Genomic DNA, 22,657 nt, shown 5'->3' with positions numbered 1-22,657 from the left:
GGGAGGTGGTATACTGCTGAGGGGAGGTGGTATACTGCTGAGAGGAGGAGGTATACTGCTGAGGGGAGGTATACTGCTGAGGGGAGGTGGTATACTGCTGAGGGGAGGTGGTATACTGCTGAGGGGAGGTGGTATACTGCTGAGGGGAGGTGGTATACTGCTGAGGGGAGGTATACTGCTGAGGGGAGGAGGTATACTGCTGAGCAGAGGTGGTATACTGCTGAGGGGAGGTGGTATACTGCTGAGGGGAGGTGGTATACTGCTGAGGGGAGGTGGTATACTGCTGAGGGGAGGTGGTATACTGCTGAGGGGAGGTGGTATACTGCTGAGGGGAGGTGGTATACTGCTGAGGGGAGGTGGTATACTGCTGAGGGGAGGTGGTATACTGCTGAGGGGAGGTGGTATACTGCTGAGGGGAGGTATACTGCTGAGGGGAGGAGGTATACTGCTGAGGGGAGGTGGTATACTGCTGAGGGGAGGTGGTATACTGCTGAGGGGAGGTGGTATACTGCTGAGGTGAGGTGGTATACTGCTGAGAGGAGGTGGTATACTGCTGAGGGGAGGTATACTGCTGAGGGGAGGAGGTATACTGCTGAGCAGAGGTGGTATACTGCTGAGGGGAGGTGGTATACTGCTGAGGGGAGGTGGTATACTGCTGAGGGGAGGTATACTGCTGAGGGGAGGTGGTATACTGCTGAGGGGAGGTGGTGGTATACTGCTGAGGGGAGGTGGTATACTGCTGAGGGGAGGAGGTATACTGCTGAGGGGGGGAGGTGGTATACTGCTGAGGGGAGGTATACTGCTGAGGGGAGGTGGTATACTGCTGAGGGGAGGTATACTGCTGAGGGAGGAGGTGGTATACTGCTGAGGGGAGGTGGTATACTGCTGAGGGGAGGTATACTGCTGAGGGAGGAGGTGGTATACTGCTGAGGGGAGGTGGTATACTGCTGAGGGGAGGAGGTATACTGCTGAGCAGAGGTGGTATACTGCTGAGGGGAGGTGGTATACTGCTGAGGGGAGGTGGTATACTGCTGAGGGGAGGAGGTATACTGCTGAGGGGAGGTGGTGGTATACTGCTGAGGGAGGAGGTGGTATACTGCTGAGGGGAGGTGGTATACTGCTGAGCAGAGGTGGTATACTGCTGAGGGGAGGTGGTATACTGCTGAGGGGAGGTATACTGCTGAGGGGAGGTGGTATACTGCTGAGGGGAGGTGGTATACTGCTGAGGGGAGGTGGTATACTGCTGAGGGGAGGTGGTATACTGCTGAGGGGAGGTATACTGCTGAGGGGAGGAGGTATACTGCTGAGCAGAGGTGGTATACTGCTGAGGGGAGGTGGTATACTGCTGAGGGGAGGTGGTATACTGCTGAGGGGAGGTGGTATACTGCTGAGGGGAGGTGGTATACTGCTGAGGGGAGGTGGTATACTGCTGAGGGGAGGTGGTATACTGCTGAGGGGAGGTGGTATACTGCTGAGGGGAGGTGGTATACTGCTGAGGGGAGGTGGTATACTGCTGAGGGGAGGTATACTGCTGAGGGGAGGTGGTATACTGCTGAGGGGAGGTGGTATACTGCTGAGGGGAGGTGGTATACTGCTGAGGGGAGGTGGTATACTGCTGAGGGGAGGTATACTGCTGAGGGGAGGAGGTATACTGCTGAGCAGAGGTGGTATACTGCTGAGGGGAGGTGGTATACTGCTGAGGGGAGGTGGTATACTGCTGAGGGGAGGTGGTATACTGCTGAGGGGAGGTGGTATACTGCTGAGGGGAGGTGGTATACTGCTGAGGGGAGGTGGTATACTGCTGAGGGGAGGTGGTATACTGCTGAGGGGAGGTGGTATACTGCTGAGGGGAGGTGGTATACTGCTGAGGGGAGGTATACTGCTGAGGGGAGGAGGTATACTGCTGAGGGGAGGTGGTATACTGCTGAGGGGAGGTGGTATACTGCTGAGGGGAGGTGGTATACTGCTGAGGTGAGGTGGTATACTGCTGAGAGGAGGTGGTATACTGCTGAGGGGAGGTATACTGCTGAGGGGAGGAGGTATACTGCTGAGCAGAGGTGGTATACTGCTGAGGGGAGGTGGTATACTGCTGAGGGGAGGTGGTATACTGCTGAGGGGAGGTATACTGCTGAGGGGAGGTGGTATACTGCTGAGGGGAGGTGGTGGTATACTGCTGAGGGGAGGTGGTATACTGCTGAGGGGAGGAGGTATACTGCTGAGGGGGGGAGGTGGTATACTGCTGAGGGGAGGTATACTGCTGAGGGGAGGTGGTATACTGCTGAGGGGAGGTATACTGCTGAGGGAGGAGGTGGTATACTGCTGAGGGGAGGTGGTATACTGCTGAGGGGAGGTATACTGCTGAGGGAGGAGGTGGTATACTGCTGAGGGGAGGTGGTATACTGCTGAGGGGAGGAGGTATACTGCTGAGCAGAGGTGGTATACTGCTGAGGGGAGGTGGTATACTGCTGAGGGGAGGTGGTATACTGCTGAGGGGAGGAGGTATACTGCTGAGGGGAGGTGGTGGTATACTGCTGAGGGAGGAGGTGGTATACTGCTGAGGGGAGGTGGTATACTGCTGAGGGGAGGAGGTATACTGCTGAGCAGAGGTGGTATACTGCTGAGGGGAGGTGGTATACTGCTGAGGGGAGGAGGTATACTGCTGAGGGGAGGTGGTATACTGCTGAGGGGAGGTGGTATACTGCTGAGGGGAGGTGGTATACTGCTGAGGGGAGGTGGTATACTGCTGAGGGGAGGTGGTATACTGCTGAGGGGAGGTGGTATACTGCTGAGGGGAGGTGGTATACTGCTGAGGGGAGGTATACTGCTGAGGGGAGGTGGTATACTGCTGAGGGGAGGTGGTATACTGCTGAGGGGAGGTGGTGGTATACTGCTGAGGGGAGGTGGTGGTATACTGCTGAGGGGAGGTGGTGGTATACTGCTGAGGGGAGGTGGTATACTGCTGAGGGGAGGTGGTATACTGCTGAGGGGAGGTGGTATACTGCTGAGAGGAGGTGGTATACTACTGAGGGGAGGTGGTATACTGCTGAGGGGAGGTGGTATACTGCTGAGGGGAGGAGGTATACTGCTGAGGTGAGGTGGTATACTGCTGAGGGAGGTGGTATACTGCTGAGGGGAGGTGGTATACTGCTGAGGGAGGAGGTATACTGCTGAGGGGAGGTGGTATACTGCTGAGAGGAGGTGGTATACTGCTGAGGGGAGGTATACTGCTGAGAGGAGGTGGTATACTGCTGAGGGGAGGTGGTATACTGCTGAGGGAGGTGGTATACTGCTGAGGGGAGGTGGTATACTGCTGAGGGGAGGTATACTGCTGAGGGGAGGAGGTATACTGCTGAGGGGAGGTGGTATACTGCTGAGGGGAGGTGGTATACTGCTGAGGGGAGGAGGTATACTGCTGAGGGGAGGTGGTATACTGCTGAGGGGAGGAGGTATACTGCTGAGGGGAGGTGGTATACTGCTGAGGGGAGGAGGTATACTGCTGAGGGGAGGTGGTATACTGCTGAGGGGAGGTGGTATACTGCTGAGGGGAGGTGGTATACAGCTGAGGGGAGGTGGCATACTGCTGAGGGGAGGTGGTATACTGCTGAGGGGAGGAGGTATACTGCTGAGGGGAGGTGGTATACTGCTGAGGGGAGGTGGTATACTGCTGAGGGGAGGTGGTATACTGCTGAGGGGAGGTGGTATACTGCTGAGGGGAGGAGGTATACTGCTGAGGGTAGGTGGTATACTGCTGAGGGGAGGTGGTATACTGCTGAGGGGAGGTGGTATACTGCTGAGAGGAGGTGGTATACTGCTGAGGGGAGGAGGTATACTGCTGAGGGGAGGAGGTATACTGCTGAGGGGAGGAGGTATACTGCTGAGGGGAGGTGGTATACTGCTGAGGGGAGGTGGTATACTGCTGAGGGGAGGTGGTATACTGCTGAGGGGAGGTGGTATACTGCTGAGGGGAGGTGGTATACTGCTGAGGGTAGGTGGTATACTGCTGAGCGGAGGTGGTATACTGCTGAGGGGAGGTGGTATACTGCTGAGGGGAGGTGGTATACTGCTGAGGGGAGGTATACTGCTGAGGGGAGGAGGTATACTGCTGAGGGGAGGTGGTATACTGCTGAGGGGAGGTGGTATACTGCTGAGGGGAGGTGGTATACTGCTGAGCGGAGGTGGTATACTGCTGAGGGGAGGTGGTATACTGCTGAGGGGAGGTGGTATACTGCTGAGGGGAGGTGGTATACTGCTGAGGGGAGGTGGTATACTGCTGAGCGGAGGTGGTATACTGCTGAGGGGAGGTGGTGGTATACTGCTGAGGGAGGTGGTATACTGCTGAGGGGAGGTGGTATACTGCTGAGGGGAGGTGGTATACTGCTGAGGGGAGGTGGTATACTGCTGAGGGGAGGTGGTATACTGCTGAGGGGAGGTGGTATACTGCTGAGGGGAGGTGGTATACTGCTGAGGGGAGGTGGTATACTGCTGAGGGGAGGTGGTGGTATACTGCTGAGGGGAGGTGGTGGTATACTGCTGAGGGGAGGTGGTATACTGCTGAGGGGAGGTGGTATACTGCTGAGGGGAGGTGGTATACTGCTGAGGGGAGGTGGTATACTGCTGAGGGGAGGTGGTATACTGCTGAGGGGAGGAGGTATACTGCTGAGGGGAGGAGGTGGTATACTGCTGGTGGTATATGACAAATTCTTTGTTTTGTTGTAATACAGTTGTCATGGTCTCCTCCAATTTCCATCACACATTATTTATCAAAATTATGTTTTTTGTAATACATTGGATTAAAAACGAGAGAAAAGTGTATATTGGAAAATAAATTAGCATGAATCCATGACTGTATACAGTAGGCCTAATCTAACTACTAGGAAATGACGGATGAGAAACCTACTGGGAAAGGACCGAGAGGAGAAAGCTACTGGGAAGGGACAGAGGAGAAAGCTACTGGGAAGGGACAGAGAGGAGAAAGCTACTGGGAAGGGACAGAGGAGAAAGTGTGTGTGTGCGTGTGTGTGTGTGTGTCCCCTTTTCCTCCACATGGTCCTGCATCATGTTGTATTCCATAAGGCAGAAGGTACTTCTCGTGAAAATATTATGCAAAAAAAAAAAAAAAACTGCTGTATCCCTTCCAACACACCCCTCCATGGTGCTCCTACAACCTGATTTCCTGCTGCTAAATACTTCCCGTGGGGGTTCTGGGATGTTGTCGAGTGCCTGACGTTCGCTTCCAAGTACGCATGACCCAGTTCAGTCAAGCTGTCGTGACGCATAAGACTCTCCTGTCTTATACTTTTTTTTTTGTGTTCTCTCTTCTCTGCTCCTCCTCTTCGTCGCGCGACGCTCCCCACGGGGCCTGGTGCGTCTGCATGCCAGCAATTAATAATTGAGCATTTGATTTTTTTGCAGGGATTGTAACTAAGGACGATGTAGGGAGAGGGGGGGGGGGGGGGGGGGGGCTGCTAGCATATTGGGAGAAGCTAGGATGAGGAAGGAAGGGAGGGATGTTTGATGGAGATAGTGAGATTTTGCGCTGTGTCAGTAGAGTGTGCTACACACAGCCTCATTATTCCCAGGACCAAAGTATACATGAAGGAGAGAGAGAGAGGGGGAGAGAGAGAGAGAGAGAGAGAGAGAGAGAGAGAGAGAGAGAGAGAGAGAGAGATGAAAACTCAGTCAGCACAGTGTCTTCTGGGTGTGAATATATGTGTGTTTGGGGGTGGTGGTGGTATAACACAGTACTATGCGTGCAGTGCACCCATCCCTCACGTTACTGTAAGCAAAACCCAGTCGCGCCTTGTCTGTGTCCCATCGATTTTCTACCCTGAATTACACTCTCTACCCTCTCAGACCAGGTGAAAGTGCTTAATAATCGCGCAAGCTGTTGCCTGATTAACACCAGCCCTAAGGGGCCGCCTCGCGCTCTGAGGCGGTGTGCGCCTCTGCAGCTGAAGGGGCGGACAGACTGAGATGTTGCCACAGTGGTATTTCAGCACACTGGCTGGTGAACAGATATTTGAAGCATCCCGAGGATTGCGAGGAAGAACTATTTAAGTCTTGTTTACGTTCAGTGTGGTCTGATATCTGTCTTTGCACTATGTGTCTTCTGTGGTATAACCACAGTTTTGCACAATTGTATTCTCTATTCTATATTTTTTTTTATTATTGTCTATTTTTAAAACTGAATCAAACCATAAACAAGGTGGCCTATTGGGATGTTAGATCCTAATGTGAAAAACTGATTTTATATTTCTGCACTTATGTGCTCATTTTATGCCTGTCTTTTTCTGTTGTGAAGCACTTTGAAGCAATTTTTTTTATGAAAGGTGCTATACAAATAAAGTTTATTATTATTAACCCGTATGTTGTCCTGTTAGGACGTGGATTATAGTCAAACTCTGGGCGTGGTTTTCCCCACGTCGACTAATGAAGTGATTCCGACTCTCGTGCCGATTTGTCTTGAGTGTGAATGTTACGTCACCGGCAAGTACGCATCTAACGTTACTTTCTAACTTTCTAACACTCAAATACTATATCGTTTTGAGGAAAAGGGAGATTCGATGGAAGCTTTCTCATCCGAAGACTTAAAACGGAACCCTAGCTTCTCGTCTGAGGGATCTAATTAACGAGAAGGAGGATGTAGTGGGAGTCACCACTGTGACTTCCACATGAGCTGGAATGAGATGTATGACGGTGACCCACAGCAAAGCGAAACCACCGTCCCCGTAATGACATGGCTATTTCATTCTGGGGTAAAAAAAAAAACTCCCTCTTGAATAACTTAGCGGTGCATTCCTGCCGTATCGCAAGAAGGAACTGTATTCTGTGACACAAGGTTATTTCCTCCTTTGGCCTTTTGCTTCCTCTTTCTCATCAATGGGCTGTTTTGTGCCATCAGCTCTGGACGGAAGGGACGCACTAAAAAAATGTTGAATTGCCATTATTTTGACTGCGATCAGGATATGATTCATGATATAATTTTCATCGAAACACAATTGAAATGATCATGGTGTGATTTTATTTTTTGCTTTAAGTTGTTTTCATAATAATAATAATAATAATAATAATAATAATAATAATAATAATAATAATAATAATAATAATAATAATACTACTACTACTAATAATAATAATAATACACTTTATTTGTATAGCACCTTTCATACAAGAATTGCAGTCCAAAGTGCTTCACAGCAGTAATGGACGTAAAATAAACATTATGCATAAAATGAGCATATAATTGGCATAAATATAGACAGGTGTAAAATGAGCAGATAATTGACCAAATAAAAGCAATGCATCAAGTGCAGACATAAAATGAGTATAAAATAGACACAATAATCAGAATAAAAGCAATGCATACATACATTAGTGCATACATAAAAATAGACCCTACAATAATATAAGTGGCAGAGTGCATTAAAAGGCTAAGGTGAAGAGGTATGTTTTTAGCTTACTTTTAAAAATATTTAATGAGCTAGCCCCCTTTGTATATCGCTGCAGCATGACAATATCTTAGAATATTTAGAAGATTTTTTACATACATTTCGCCTTTATCAAATATTGGGCGTGAATTTCGATTAATTGTTCAGCCCTACTGGCATCGCCTCTTGCTCTTTTAAAGTGCAAACGTGTTCATATTTGAACCTAAATGGCCAACCAAGCATTTATACAGTGTGACAGTTATGCGTGTGTGGGTTGTTCGCGTGAGCTGTTCATGTATTGTGTATGTGTCCATGGAGGGAGGGTGTGTTTGTGTCTCGCCCAATTGTGCTGCAAGAACTCAACAGCCAGCTGAGATGCTCAGGAGGTCAGTTTGAGTTCAAACTATCTCTGATGCCAAGCCGCCCTGACTGGGTTTCTTGCCTGGATATGGGTGGGTTGGGATAAGTGATTCACCAGTTCATTCATACTATCTTCTCTTCTCTCTTCCCTCTCTCTCTCTCTATCTCTCTTTGTCTGTCTCTCTCTCTCCTCTCTCAGCCCTGATGATGTCGGAAGCTGCTGGTACATCCTACTGTCTGGCTCGGTCTTCATCAAGGAATCCATGTTCCTGCCCAGAAGCAGGTATGAACGGCAGCCATTTTGCCCCCCGGGCGCAGACTATGGGGGGGGGGGGGGGGGTTGATATTGGAACCAAACAGCTTTCCCTCTCATAGCCTAATTTGAACAAGTAGCGCAGATAAAGATGACTCAACGCTGGTATCGAGGCGGAAACTGCGGTTTATCCCTTTCTCAAAAACAAGGAACATATACGTCAAGAGACTCGTATCTCTGGTCTCATCACTGGACTATCTTGTGTTTGTACTTTTTATATTATATTGTATTTGTATCTATACTTTAAGTGTATCTATAGTGTATATTATAGATACTGGACTGTATAGGACTGTGAAGCTATGCCCCCCCCCCCCCCCCCCCCCCCCCCATGCTGCTTCGACACCCGCATTTCCCCTAGGGGATCAATAAAGGATCAGCTTATCTTATCTTAAGTGCAGACATGGCTCTGGAAACGGTGAACAGAAACCCCCCCTCTGAAGCTGTTGTTGACCCAAAACTCCACAAGAGGCACCGTTACATGAACCGTGTCTGTGGGCATCCTGAACACAAGTAGCTTCACGTAACACACGTATGGCTACTACCCCCCCCCCCCCCCCTTGAGAACGAGATGGTACGTCTGAAGAGGGTTATTCCTAATAGAGAATCTCAGCTAGACAAAGGTTCAGCCCGAAGGTCCCAATGGTCAGTGTCAGTCCGTCCATAGGGGCCTCTTGTGAATGTCCGAGGCTCTTGGAACCGCTGGCATTATCGGAAATGTGCCAAGGAGTCGCCGTCACCCCTCCCCCCTAAGGCGTAACCTTTTCCATTTTGCCAAGGTGAAAGTGTGTCTGGGAGCGTGGGGTTTATGGGGTTTACGGATATTGGCAGATTAGACTTAACACGCGAGTGCAGTCAGCGGAGAGAAGGACATATATTGCAAGGAGAAGCATGCAGGGACCCACTCTGCTGCATACTCGGAGACCGTGGAGTTGATCATTAGCCTGTTGGTTTCAGAGTGAGTCAAACCGTGCTCTACTATAGACGCTTTCAGAGAGAGTGAAACTGCTCTACTATAGACTCTTTCAGAGAGAGTGAAACTGCTCTACTATAGACACTTTCAGAGAGAGTGAAACTGCTCTACTATAGACGCTTTCAGAGTGAGTCAAACCGTGCTCTACTATACAGGGCTGTACGCTAAGCTTTTTCACTAGGGGCACACTTGCCCCTAAATGAGAGATTTAGGTGCAAAAAATATTTTTTAGGGGCACATTTTTAAATAACAATTTTACCATTATTTATATCGATTGTTTTTTATTTAAATTTATATATATTTTTTTAAATAAAATATATATATTATACAATCATACTTGTAGTTGTATTATCTGCGAGACATCGCCACCACGCAACAAGTCTAAATGCTCGCTATATGCAACCAGCTCCACTGTCTGTGTGTACTCGAGTAGCCTCCAGCTACGGCCAGGATTCCCCGGAGCTGCAGCTGGACCCTATACTGTAGCCTCCAGCTACGGCCAGGATTCTCCGGCGCTGCAGCTGGACCCTATTGACTATATTCAGCGTGCCCTCAGCTCGAATACGCATCGACTCAGTGTTATAAGACATTGATATCAGGAGCTATCTGAACTATTTAGTTTAATGGGACGTTTCGTTTTGAACAGTAAGCTAACGCGAGCTATCATGCACTACTAGACTTACTGGAGCATTTGTTGATAGCTATCAGTAGCTAGCCGGCTCACCGAGGTCCCAGTGTTTACAACAGCCACGGGTGTGGGAGGGAGGAGGCGCAGCAGACGCCGCAGCTCTCTCCGTGTGTCTGAGTTCAGTTCAGTTCGGCTCACTATAGGAGGTCGAACGCGTCGAAAATATGAAGCAATACTAACTTTACTTTTCTTCATAGCTAAATCAGACAGTCAGCCAGTCTATCAGAGTGAGTGCTCAGTCGATTGTTCCCGCTGATCATGCCTGCTGAGTGCTCACTGCTCAGCTCGCGTGAGTGACGTCATCGCGTCATCACACGCCTTGGATAATTTAGGAGTGAAATGCGAATGCAACGCTTGAAAGCACTACTCGCAAGCCCGCCCCCAGATAATATTTACCAATCGCAACGGCCAATTAAAGGGGCAATTCGCGACGATATCATCGCAGTGTACAGCCCTGCTATAGAAGCTTTCAGAGAGAGTGAAACTGCTCTACTATAGACGCTTTCAGAGAGAGTGAAACTGCTCTACTATAGACGCTTTCAGAGAGAGTGAAACTGCTCTACTATAGACGCTTTCAGAGAGTGTGAAACTGCTCTACTATAGACACTTTCAGAGAGAGTGAAACTGCTCTACTATAGACGCTTTCAGAGAGAGTGAAACTGCTCTACTATAGACGCTTTCAGAGAGAGTGAAACTGCTCTACTATAGACGCTTTCAGAGTGAGTGAAACTGCTCTACTATAGACGCTTTCAGAGTGAGTGAAACTGCTCTACTATAGACTCTTTCAGAGAGAGTGAAACTGCTCTACTATAGACGCTTTCAGAGAGAGTGAAACTGTGCTCTACTATAGACTTTCAGAGAGTGAAACTGCTCTACTATAGACTTTCAGAGAGTGAAACTGCTCTACTATAGACGTTTTCAGAGAGAGTGAAACTGTACTCTAATAGACGTTTTCAGAGAGAGTGAAACTGTACTCTAATAGACGCTTTCAGAGAGAGTGAAACTGTGCTCTACTATAGACTCTTTCAGAGATAGTCAAACTGCTCTACTATAGACGCTTTCAGAGAGAGTCAAACTGCTCTACTATAGACGCTTTCAGAGAAAGTGAAACTGTGCTCTACTATAGACTCTTTCAGAGAGAGTCAAACTGCTCTACTATAGACGCTTTCAGAGAGAGTGAAACTGCTCTACTATAGACACTTTCAGAGAGAGTGAAACTGCTCTACTATAGACACTTTCAGAGAGAGTGAAACTGCTCTACTATAGACGCTTTCAGAGAGAGTGAAACTGCTCTACTATAGACGCTTTCAGAGAGTGAAACTGCTCTACTATAGACTCTTTCAGAGAGAGTGAAACTGTGCTCTACTATAGACTCTTTCAGAGAGAGTGAAACTGCTCTACTATAGACGCTTTCAGAGAGTGAAACTGCTCTACTATAGACGCTTTCAGAGTGAGTGAAACTGCTCTACTATAGACACTTTCAGAGAGAGTGAAACTGCTCTACTATAGACGCTTTCAGAGAGAGTGAAACTGCTCTACTATAGACGCTTTCAGAGAGTGAAACTGCTCTACTATAGACTCTTTCAGAGAGAGTGAAACTGTGCTCTACTATAGACTCTTTCAGAGAGAGTGAAACTGCTCTACTATAGACGCTTTCAGAGAGTGAAACTGCTCTACTATAGACGCTTTCAGAGTGAGTGAAACTGCTCTACTATAGACTTTCAGAGAGTGAAACTGCTCTACTATAGACTCTTTCAGAGAGAGTGAAACTGTGCTCTACTATAGACGCTTTCAGAGAGAGTGAAACTGTGCTCTACTATAGACTTTCAGAGAGTGAAACTGCTCTACTATAGACGTTTTCAGAGAGAGTGAAACTGTACTCTAATAGACGTTTTCAGAGAGAGTGAAACTGTACTCTAATAGACGCTTTCAGAGAGAGTGAAACTGTGCTCTACTATAGACTCTTTCAGAGAGAGTGAAACTGTGCTCTACTATAGACACTTTCAGAGAGAGTGAAACTGCTCTACTATAGACTCTTTCAGAGAGAGTCAAACTGCTCTACTATAGATGCTTTCAGAGAGAGTGAAACTGCTCTACTATAGACACTTTCAGAGAGAGTGAAACTGCTCTACTATAGACACTTTCAGAGAGAGTGAAACTGCTCTACTATAGACACTTTCAGAGAGAGTGAAACTGCTCTACTATAGACACTTTCAGAGAGAGTCAAACTGCTCTACTATAGACACTTTCAGAGAGAGTGAAACTGCTCTACTATAGACACTTTCAGAGAGAGTGAAACTGCTCTACTATAGACACTTTCAGAGAGAGTGAAACTGCTCTACTATAGACACTTTCAGAGAGAGTGAAACTGCTCTACTATAGACACTTTCAGAGAGAGTGAAACTGCTCTACTATAGACACTTTCAGAGAGAGTGAAACTGCTCTACTATAGACACTTTCAGAGAGAGTGAAACTGCTCTACGTAGCGTTGTAGTTGTAGATCTAGGTTAACTGTGTCCTGGTAGTTGTAGAGTAGTAGTAGCTGTAGTAGTAGTAGATCTAGGTTAACTATGTCCTGGTAGTTGTAGAGTAGAGTAGATCTAGGTTAACTGTGTCCTGGAGTGGTAGTTGTAGAGTAGTAGTAGCTGAAGTACAACCACACACACACACACACAACACAATAAACACACATACACACTAAACAACGATGCATACAGGATTATTTATGACTATTTTTAAACTGAATCATTTTATTCTTATTATTTGCTAGATCCAAATGTGAAACACTGTGATTATTTGTTCATGAACTACAGGAGTATTCCTAATGTGAAACACTGTGATTTGCCATATCTTGCTATGCTCGCTCATGCCTGTATTTTTTATGTCCGTTCTATTTTATAATTTTTTGACTATTTTTAAACTGAATCATTTTAAACTATTTTTACTATTTGTGTTACTGAAAACTGTAAGCGGAGAGCCTATTGGGATGCTAGATCCTAATGTGAAACACTGTGATTCTACCCGTCTATCTTTTTATGCTCGCTTATGCCTGTATTTTTTACTGTTGTGAAGCACTTTGAACTGCAACCTCTGTATGAAAAGTGCTATACAAATAAAGTTATTATTATTATTACTATAGACACTTTCAGAGAGAGTGAAACTGTGCTCTAATAGACGCTTTCAGAGAGAGTCAAACTGTGCTCTACTATAGCAGGGGTCGGGAACCTATGGCTCGCGAGCCATATATGGCTCTTCTGGTGACAGCATATGGCTCCCAGAAATCTTTGAGTTAAAAAAAAAAAAAAAAAAAAATTTTTTATACTTGTGATATTTCTTAATAATACTGTCATTTTAAAGTAAACAGAAATTAGTTTTGAAGATACAGCTAATAGTATCTGTAGCTGAAGATATAGCGAGCAGAGCTGGCGAGGGAACGCAAGTGGACAGAAATAAAAGATCTTCAACCTGAAGACCAGCTGATTCTTAAAACTTGGAACGAGCTTCCTGTGACATACCACACAATGCAGCGTGAGTATTGCCGTATTGACCATGTTTGGCTCTACATATGCATGTGGGCAGTCATTCTCGCATATGAGGAACATTAAGACCAACCTACGCTCACGTTTAACTGATGGAAGCCTCAACGCCTGCATGAAGCTCAACCTCACCACGTATGAACCAGACTACAAGGCCATCAGCAAAACCATGCAGCACCAGAAGTCGCATTAAAAGTAAGACATATTTAATTTATTATACGTTAAAAATACTATATGGCTCTCAATGAAATATATTTAGAAATATTTGGCTTTTATGGCTCTCCCAGTCAAAAAGGTTCCTGACCCCTGTACTATAGACTCTTTCAGAGTGAGTTAAACTGTGCTCTACTATAGACTCTTTCAGAGTGAGTTAAACTGTGCTCTACTATAGACTCTTTCAGAGAGAGTGAAACTGCTCTACTATAGACGCTTTCAGAGAGAGTGAAACTGTGCTCTAATAGACGCTTTCAGAGAGAGTGAAACTGTGCTCTAATAGACGCTTTCAGAGAGAGTGAAACTGCTCTACTATAGACTCTTTCAGAGAGAGTGAAACTGCTCTACTATAGACACTTTCAGAGAGAGTGAAACTGTGCTCTAATACAGGGGTTCCCAAACTTTTCAGGCCAGGGCCCAGAAAATAAGGCGTCAGAGAGCCGCGGCCCAATGCACATCGTCTGGCTTTTTTTTTTTTTTTGCCAGGCGACCAATTTTTTAGGCCAAATATCACTTCAATCCTATTAAGTTAGTTCAAGTTAGTTATTCATTTATATGTGCTATTTATGAGAGGGCTAACTTGTTGCAAAATAATAATGATAATAATAATAGCCTCGTTAAAATACTATTGTTGCTTCGGTTGTTTTCAGCGTTTTATGTGCATAATCTGTTATTTAGTTTGAAATGTTCGTTGAAATAAGTAGATTTTTCGTTTTTGTTTATTTATTAAGTTAATATAAAACCATATAGTCACATTTTAGAATACAATAGAATAGAATTTTAGAATATAACTAGAAACACTGTCCTGGCCTGCTTCTAAGTTCAGTGGCCTGACAAAAAAAATAAAAAAATAAAAAAATAAAAAATAAAAAATAAAAAATAAAAAAAATGTTTTTTTTAATTTTTTTTAATTTTTTTTTAAATCATCTCGCGGCCCACCCGTGGCTGCTCGCGGCCCACCTTTGGGTCGCGACCCCGACTTTGGGAACCACTGCTCTAATAGACGCTTTCAGAGAGAGTGAAACTGTGCTCTAATAGACGCTTTCAGAGAGAGTGAAACTGCTCTACTATAGACTCTTTCAGAGAGAGTGAAACTGCTCTACTATAGACTCTTTCAGAGAGAGTGAAACTGCTCTACTATAGACTCTTTCAGAGAGAGTGAAACTGCTCTACTACAGACGCTTTCAGAGTGAGTCAAACTGCTCTACTATAGACGCTTTCAGAGAGAGTGAAACTGCTCTACTATAGACTGTTTCAGAATGACAACAATGACATTCTAAAAGGACCCGTGTTTGTTTCCTAATAATAATAATAATAATTTAGGACCTGCTCAGAGGTCATCAATCGCCACACATGCGATGCATGCATGCGATTCGTCTCTGCGATTAGAGATTTCCTGGTGCAATGTCTGCTAATGCACTAACTCACAGGAAATACACTGTTCCCTAGCAACTTAATTCCAGGTTTCTGTTGCTAGGGAACAATTTACTAGGGGGTGTTTATTTCCTGCCAATTATTGATAGTAGCAAACACTGCAACAGGGAGTAAACTTGGGTCCATTGAGAATGTTTAAATGTATATATTATTCTATTTTAGTCACATCCCCCCTTTTTTGGGGGAAAACAACTTGGGAATTAACAGGGATTAGATGGTGTTTGTTCATAAACTACAACGTTAGGACAAAACACACTGATATAAATCACGCTGAAGACCCTCGTTGCCCAGGAGAAACCTCTTCGTTTTAGCTCACGTAAGAGATTCATAAGCGTAATATTAAATGTCCAGGTAGGGAAATTAGGAGATATCCTGCAACTGACTGGGGAAATAGGCCTGAAAACGGGTCAAACCTAACTTTTCACAGTGGTGTAAACGCTCAATGGTGGCCAGTGTTGGAAAGCCACTGCTTGACTTAACATGTTTCAAACAACAATCGGCGCTCTGCCGACGGAACAGGTCAAATACAATGGCAGTCGATAGGAATAGTGTCTGTGTTTTCCCCAAAAGTAGACACGGCTGTGAAGAAAAGCCAAAGTACCCGGATGCGCCTGACAAGTTTATAACCTAAGCACTCATCTGTTACTGACATCCCATTGTTTTATTAGCCACCTTTAACCCTTTGGAGGCCAACCCAGAGATATCTCGGGTTAACTCGCCATGTTCTGGGCGCCAAGACCCGAGATATCTCGGGTTTTAATCGATATTTATTTTATTAGCTATATCATTCATTTTTCATCCATCCAGCCTGACGTTATCATTGGGAATGGGTCTGAGCTCGCAAAGGGCAAATGCCGCCGCCTAACGTCTCCCGGATGGTATTGCACATCATTGGAATCCCTATGGCTGGGGCTGTGCATCGATCTAAGAAGTCCAGTCCAGGTTTTACTTCTCAGGCATGCAGTATCGTTTAATTGGACTGGGGACACTCGGAGTAGCGTGGATTATGTGTTTTGGACATATAACGGATCAATAAACGCGATCAATATTTGGAATGGCGATCAGGAATTGGATTAATCTTTTTGCAGGACATCAGATGTGAGGTAAGGTAAGGAGACTTTATGTTACGAATCTTGGGTTAATCCGATGTTTCTTTCACCGCAATCGCTGTGTGTGTGTGAGGTTCGCGCCAACCAAAGTACGGAGAAGCGATTTTTCAGACCCCGCTTCTGTTCGCGCATGATGACACATATAATATCGATAATCTAGCGTTTATTTGAAAACTATTCATAAATCAAGCGAGAAATGGCACGATTTCTAACGAAATACATTGAAGCTCGATTTGCTGGAGTTTATTGAGATGAGACAGAACGCTCTAGAAATATATTCATATTCATCACGGTATAAAACGGAAATGTATGAACAAATTATCTGTTTCGTGCATGTTGACTGGAAGCAACTCACTGACGACTAACGTGTTATTTAGATCTATTGCTATTATATTTGATATATTTGAAGCACTCGCAAGTAAGTCCTATCCTACATTGGATAAAGCACTGGCGCTGAAGGGCCATCAGCGCCCTCTGCTGTTAGCGCCCAATGAGTTAAATGGCTTTAGCAGGCTCAGCTAGCGCGACTATACCGGTGTTGCTTGAAACTATAGATCTAGAGAAATCCAAGGAAGAAGAAGAAGTCTTTATTGTCATGCAGATTAACACACATGCGAGATGGGCGACACACAGGAACACACGCATGCATTGGATCGCCGATGAAAATGTTGGCAGCCGGGAGCAGACATTTCTTGTAAAAACGTTGGACGGTATTCCGTCATCAACAGCAGCACATTACTACAACATTAACCTCAGCGGCGGCTCCTCTCGCAAACATGGCCGTCTTCCAAGTGTTGAGAGTGACTGACGCTCTGTTTTACGGCTCGTAACAGAAACCATTGTGAATGTGACACGGCGCGGCCGCCCGTCGTACAGAGCGCCCTCATCAATCTGATTGGCGGCCGCCCGGGGTCACCTCGTGATAAATCACGAGCGCGCACTCTTTTACCACACGACCTTACATACAGGGGGGGGGGGGGGGGGGGGAGTGGGTGGCCAATTAAAGCTCGCTTTGGCACCAACGGCTAGTCCATAAAGGAGAGGGATGGGCAGGGTGGGGGGGGGGAGGGGGGGGGGGCAAAACACCTCGACAGGGAAATTGGTTGTGAACTGAATGGAGTCCGATGGGACTTCCTGGGGCTTTTAAAAATGGACGGGTGGAATTGAGTTTCTAGACGGGCACTTCTTACCCGACCAGGGCCCTGGTTTCTACACCAGCAGCCAGGCTGAGAATATGATACGCCTCCATCATCTCTCACTCATACCCACACACTCTCTCTCCCTCTCTCTTCTTTCTTCTTCTCTCTGTTTCTCCTTCTCTTTCACTTTCCCTCTCTCTCTCCCTTTCTCCTTTTCTCTCTCTGTCTCTCTGTCTCTCTCCCTCTCCTTTTCTCTCTTTCTTTCTTTCTTTCTTTCTTTCTTTCTTTCTTTCTTTCTTTCTTTCTTTCTTTCTTTCTTTCTTTCTTTCTTTCTTTCTTTCTTTCTTTCTTTCTTTCTTTCTTTCTTTTTCTTTTTCTCTTTCTTTCTATCTCTCCCTCTCTTTTTCTCCTTCTCTTTCACCTCCCCTCTCTCTCTCTCTCTCTCTCTCTCTCTCTCTCTCTCTCTCTCCCCTCTCTCTCTTTTTCTCTTCTCTTTTCTCTCTCTCTCGCTCTCTCTCTCTCTCTCTCTCTCTCTCTCTCTCTCTCTCTCTCTCTCTCTCTCTCTCTCTCTCTCTCTCTCTCTCTCTCTCTCTCTCTCTCTCTCTCTCTCCCACCACTCCTCTCTTTCAGACAGTATGACATTTCATTCAGGGGGTAGAGTGATGAGGCAGGCAGCCATTAAAACGGTAGAGTCACGAGAGTGACTGCTGTATTTAACCCAGAGCCAGAATGACCGGGAACACAACCCCTCATTTGTTCCTCCTGTATAAATAACACATTAATACATGTTAATAAATGGGGGTGACAAAAAAAAGAAGTGTGCAGTTAAAATGAATAAATAATGCAATCTTTATAATTTTTTTCTCCACATGTTTTAGAGGGTTGAGAATGTGACTTTCTTAAAAAAAATTATAAAAAGAATCCCTCTATTCTTAGAGAGCCAGGGCAAGACGTTACATGTCCGTTTTTGGTGTACTGTCTATGAATAAATATGGTATTTTATTTATATATATATATATATATATATATATATATATATATATATATATATATATACATATAATATACACTGGTAGGCTGTATCACCAAGGTTTTCCCTCGATTCCTGAATCCCTGAATGTTAATATATTTGCTATCTTGGTATTCTAAATACATTCCAGTAGTGTTCCTTTCCTTGCATTAGGACAACATGTTTTTCACAAGCCTTGTTCATGCAGATCGATTGTTCAATGGTCCCTCCAACGTCCCCCTGCAGCGCCCCACAGTCCCACTCCACCTCCCCGCAGACAGCGAGCACCGCCATCAACCAGTCCGTCAACAGCTGTGTAAATAAATGTTGCACCTTGCCGTCACCAAAAGGGCTATAGGAGGATATCTCTTATCGTTCTCTGCTCAATGTAGGAGAAGTTCACAACAGCGGTTGAAAGAACACATTTCCTCTGTCAAAACGAGAGGTTCCACAAGACCAACGACATGGATACAGACAGCCGGAGCCTCTCGCACCGCCTACCATAGTGGAGCAGGATGACCCATCGACCAACATTGAGTTGAAACGGCTAACTGACACCGCTAAGTGGACTTAATGAACCCTGTAATGGTTTCGCTTCCACATGTATTAGCCTCATGGTCTTATGGTCATAATGGTCTTATGAGCCCCATGGTCTTATGGTCATAATGGTCTTATGAGCCTCACGGTCTTATGGTCATAATGGTCTTATGAGCCTCATGGTCTTATGATCATAATGGTCTTATGAGCCTCATGGTCTTATGGTCATAATGGTCTTATGAGCCTCATGGTTTTATGGTCATAATGGTCTTATGAGCCCCATGGTCTTATGGTCATAATGGTCTTATGAGCCTCATGGTCTTATGGTCATAATGGTCTTATGAGCCTCATGGTCTTATGGTCATAATGGTCTTATGAGCCTCATGGTCTTATGGTCTTATGAGCCTCATGGTCTTATGATCATAATGGTCTTATGAGCCTCATGGTCTTATGGTCATAATGGTCTTATGAGCCTCATGGTTTTATGAGCCTCATGGCTTTATGAACATAATGGTCTTATGAGCCTCATGGCTTTATGAACATAATGGTCTTATGAGCCTCATGGTTTTATGAGCCTCATGGCTTTATGAACATAATGGTCTTATGAGCCTCATGGCTTTATGAGCCTCATAGCTTTATGATCATAATGGTCTTATGATCATCAATAAACTGGTCTCAGCAGGTGCCCTCTAGTCGCCTCTATCAACCATATTCTGGTCATCTGCCTCTACATGTCACGCAATCCTAACCACAACTCTGGCTAAGTCAGCGGTTTCCCAGCAAACTGGGATGTAATCCTTATCGCTGCTGTGTGTGAAAGCAGATATATCTGTTGAGTGTAACTGGAGTCATTTCCTGATGAGAAGCAGCATTTCTTGCGAAGTATAGACTCATTCAAGAGACGCAGAATGCAACTGAACATACGTTAGCTCTTTGTTATGTAAGAACAATAAATACATATCAATTACCTGGTTACAGTAAATATTATCGTTTATTTATTTTAATGATTTTTTTTAAGTGAACATAAATACATACAGAGAGTAATGCCACATTTATGAATCTACACTATATAGGCTAACCACGCCTCCTTGTAAAAATCATGCATTCTTTAAAACTTTTTTAATATCACTTTTGATGTAAATTGTTGTGCATATTTTAGCAATGCAAGTAAATGGGATATGAAACCATATTTCTATAGCTAAATTAGATGGAACTACTAAATGGAACAGCTTGCATGCAGTGGTGAGACAAATAGTTCCATACTCCCATTGACATGCACTAATATTGCTAAAACATCAGGAAGAGGCTTGTGGCAATTCTGCCAAATAAAATAAATAAATAAATACAAGCGCAAAACACCTCCCCATTTGAAATGTCCTATGAGAGGGCTTAGTGATCATAAGGATAGGTATTCAACAACCCCAGTCAGTCCTCCTGAAGCACTTTCATCATCTACCTACACCAAAGTTTACTGGCAGGGCTCCATGAGTCAGGTCTGCAAGCTATAGGAGGGGTGGGTCAGGGGAGTGAGAGTCACTCTATTCCACCGCTGTCCGTCACACGGAGCAGGAAGTGAGTCGCGCACTGGAATGTTGACGGTAGTTCGCGCTCCGCTCAGAGTTGAGTGAGAGTGAGAGAGAGAGCGAGAGGGGCTGAGCCAGACGACAGAAGCTCTTACACACGCGCGCACACACACACATGCACACACACACACGCACACACACACACACACGCACACTCCCCTCTCTCATAAACACACTGGTCTCTAACAGCACCACGAGGAGGGTGTGCATGGAACGAAATGCTGCGACAGAACCAGAGTTTCAGGACCAAGCGTACGCTCCCGCTAGGACTTGCCTGGGACTAACGGGGGAGCTTTCAGGAAGGGGATACTCGTATCGGGGGTTCGGAGGGTAAGTGTTGACACAGGGGAACGCCGTTTCAGAGCTGAACGAGAGCTGAACTAGGACTGTTTAGATTAGGTTCAACTTCATTGTCATTGGACAGAGTACAAGAACAAGAGTACAGCGAATTGTGGTCGGAATAAAACAAAAGTTGACTTGTCTCCAAACTGGGAGCCGGTTATAATAAAAGCGTTCCAGTGTATGAAAGATGACTGGAATGTAAAGCATGGCTTTGATGTTACTTTGGCTTGGTCAGTAAGCTGCCGGTCCAGGAGAACAGTCCGGGACTAGACATCAGTCTGAAAAACTGTGGGAGAACGCGTTGGCGTGAATAATAGATGGCCGGGAATTATGGATTTGACATGGCTTATAAAAAAGGGAAAGAAAATAAATATTTTGAGAGACCACTCTGCTCTCGGACGACGTCCAATGCCCTCCTCTCTATTGCAATGTCACTGAAGTTGTATTCTGGGAAGCAAAATGTCATGAGTCACTGACTCTGCAATGGTGTGTCAGGCTTCTATTTAAGACGAGCGGTGGGCGGCATCCCGTTACCCCCTAACGGTATTGTTGTTGTCGGCGGGGACGGCAAACAAGTCTTTGGATGATCATCAGGCCCTCCATGACACCCTCTAATCATCCAACTGTGTGTGTTCAGCCTGCGGGGGTGTTAGGTAAACCATTCCAGGACCGGGCCATGTTTTCATTGACTTAGCAGTCACAGCCAATCGCCTCCCCTTCCCCTCTCTCTCTCTCTCTCCCTCTCTCCAATCCCACTTCTTGCATAACCGTGGGGGAGTTTAATCTTTGTCCTGCTTAAAGAGTTGACAGGTTAAAAAAAAAGAAGAAGAAAAAGTCAAGACTCTTGCCAGCGCTTCAGTTAAAGGGCTTAGCGGAGAGTGGAGAGACCCCTCAGTGGTTCACACAGACCAGGGGTGGAGATTGGGGATTGTACCCAGCTCAGTCACAGAGCTCTGTGTGAGGCTTTGGCAGGGGGGCGCTCTGGGCCAGCAGACCAAAAGGCTGGTGATGCGTGCGGAATGGCATTCCAGACGCCCAGGCTCGTTGTGTAACAGGGGGGAATGCGAGGCCGCCCGAGCAGGCGAGATGTCCGTCAACAGGCGGGGAGAATTCCTGTTTCAACCCCCCACCCCCCCCCAAACACCCCACGCTAAGCTAATAAGAGGCTAGTGTGGTGCCATGCAAAGAGTGATTATGATAGCCATAGTACAATGCCTTACTCTTGTCATAAATTAGTTACATGGCGTTACAAGCGTTCAGCACGTACACTGTTATCTGTGGTGACTTTTGACAGTTCAGTTGACTGTCAATGTGTACACCAGGCAGGAAATTTATCCAAAAACCTTCATCAACCATTTGAGGTGTGCAAAAAAACATAAAACATTTACCACAATTCAACCATTAGGGGTGTGCAAAAGAAACCATTAACATAATAATTGTGATTCTATCTCCATCGATTTCAAAATCGATGCACAAATTCCAAATGCCTTTCTTTGTTATTCCAGAAGACTTCCAGTAGCATGTTTCTGTTCAAATATTTGCATTTGTGTTTCATATTGAGTGGACTGAACTGGAAAATAAATCATACTCAAGGTTTACATTGAGTAAAGGTTCACATTTGATTCAGTGTGATTTTTTTTTTTTAGGGTTTGATACATATTGGTGTCTTAAAACTGCAATCTAGCATCAAATCTATGCCTGTATTGAATCGAGAATCCATTATGAATCGATTTCGAATTGTGACCCCAAGAATCCAAATCGAATCCTGAGATTTCCCGAATTTCCCTATCAACAAGCTGAGTCACATTTCTTAGTAGCGAGCCACTTCTTGTGGAGAAAACCAATCATGTTTTCATATCTTCTAGAAATACTCAGCCATACATAGGGAAACTCGCTATACGAACACCTTGATTTTCTGCAAAGATGCATCCGACACTCATCCCCAGCTAGCGGATATGGGAAGATCGCATCCTTTTAATGGATGCTAAGCTTATTCA

The 22,657-nt window shown here is 45.5% G+C and overlaps 1 protein-coding gene across 1 annotated transcript in view; it reads left to right on the top strand.

The window, feature by feature from the left end:
* rapgef2b (Rap guanine nucleotide exchange factor 2b) overlaps positions 1–22,657 on the top strand; it is a 146,362-nt gene that overhangs the window by 46,076 nt on the left and 77,629 nt on the right. The window contains 1 exon segment of the mRNA XM_084331752.1: positions 7,987–8,070. Coding sequence (XP_084187878.1) covers positions 7,987–8,070 — 84 coding nt within the window.

Source organism: Notolepis coatsorum (assembly GCF_963971535.1).
Source record: "Notolepis coatsorum genome assembly, chromosome: 16".
Lineage (NCBI taxonomy): Eukaryota > Metazoa > Chordata > Actinopteri > Aulopiformes > Paralepididae > Notolepis > Notolepis coatsorum.
The sequence above is the reverse complement of the archived record's forward strand: the minus strand, read 5'-3'. Positions and strand labels throughout refer to the sequence as shown.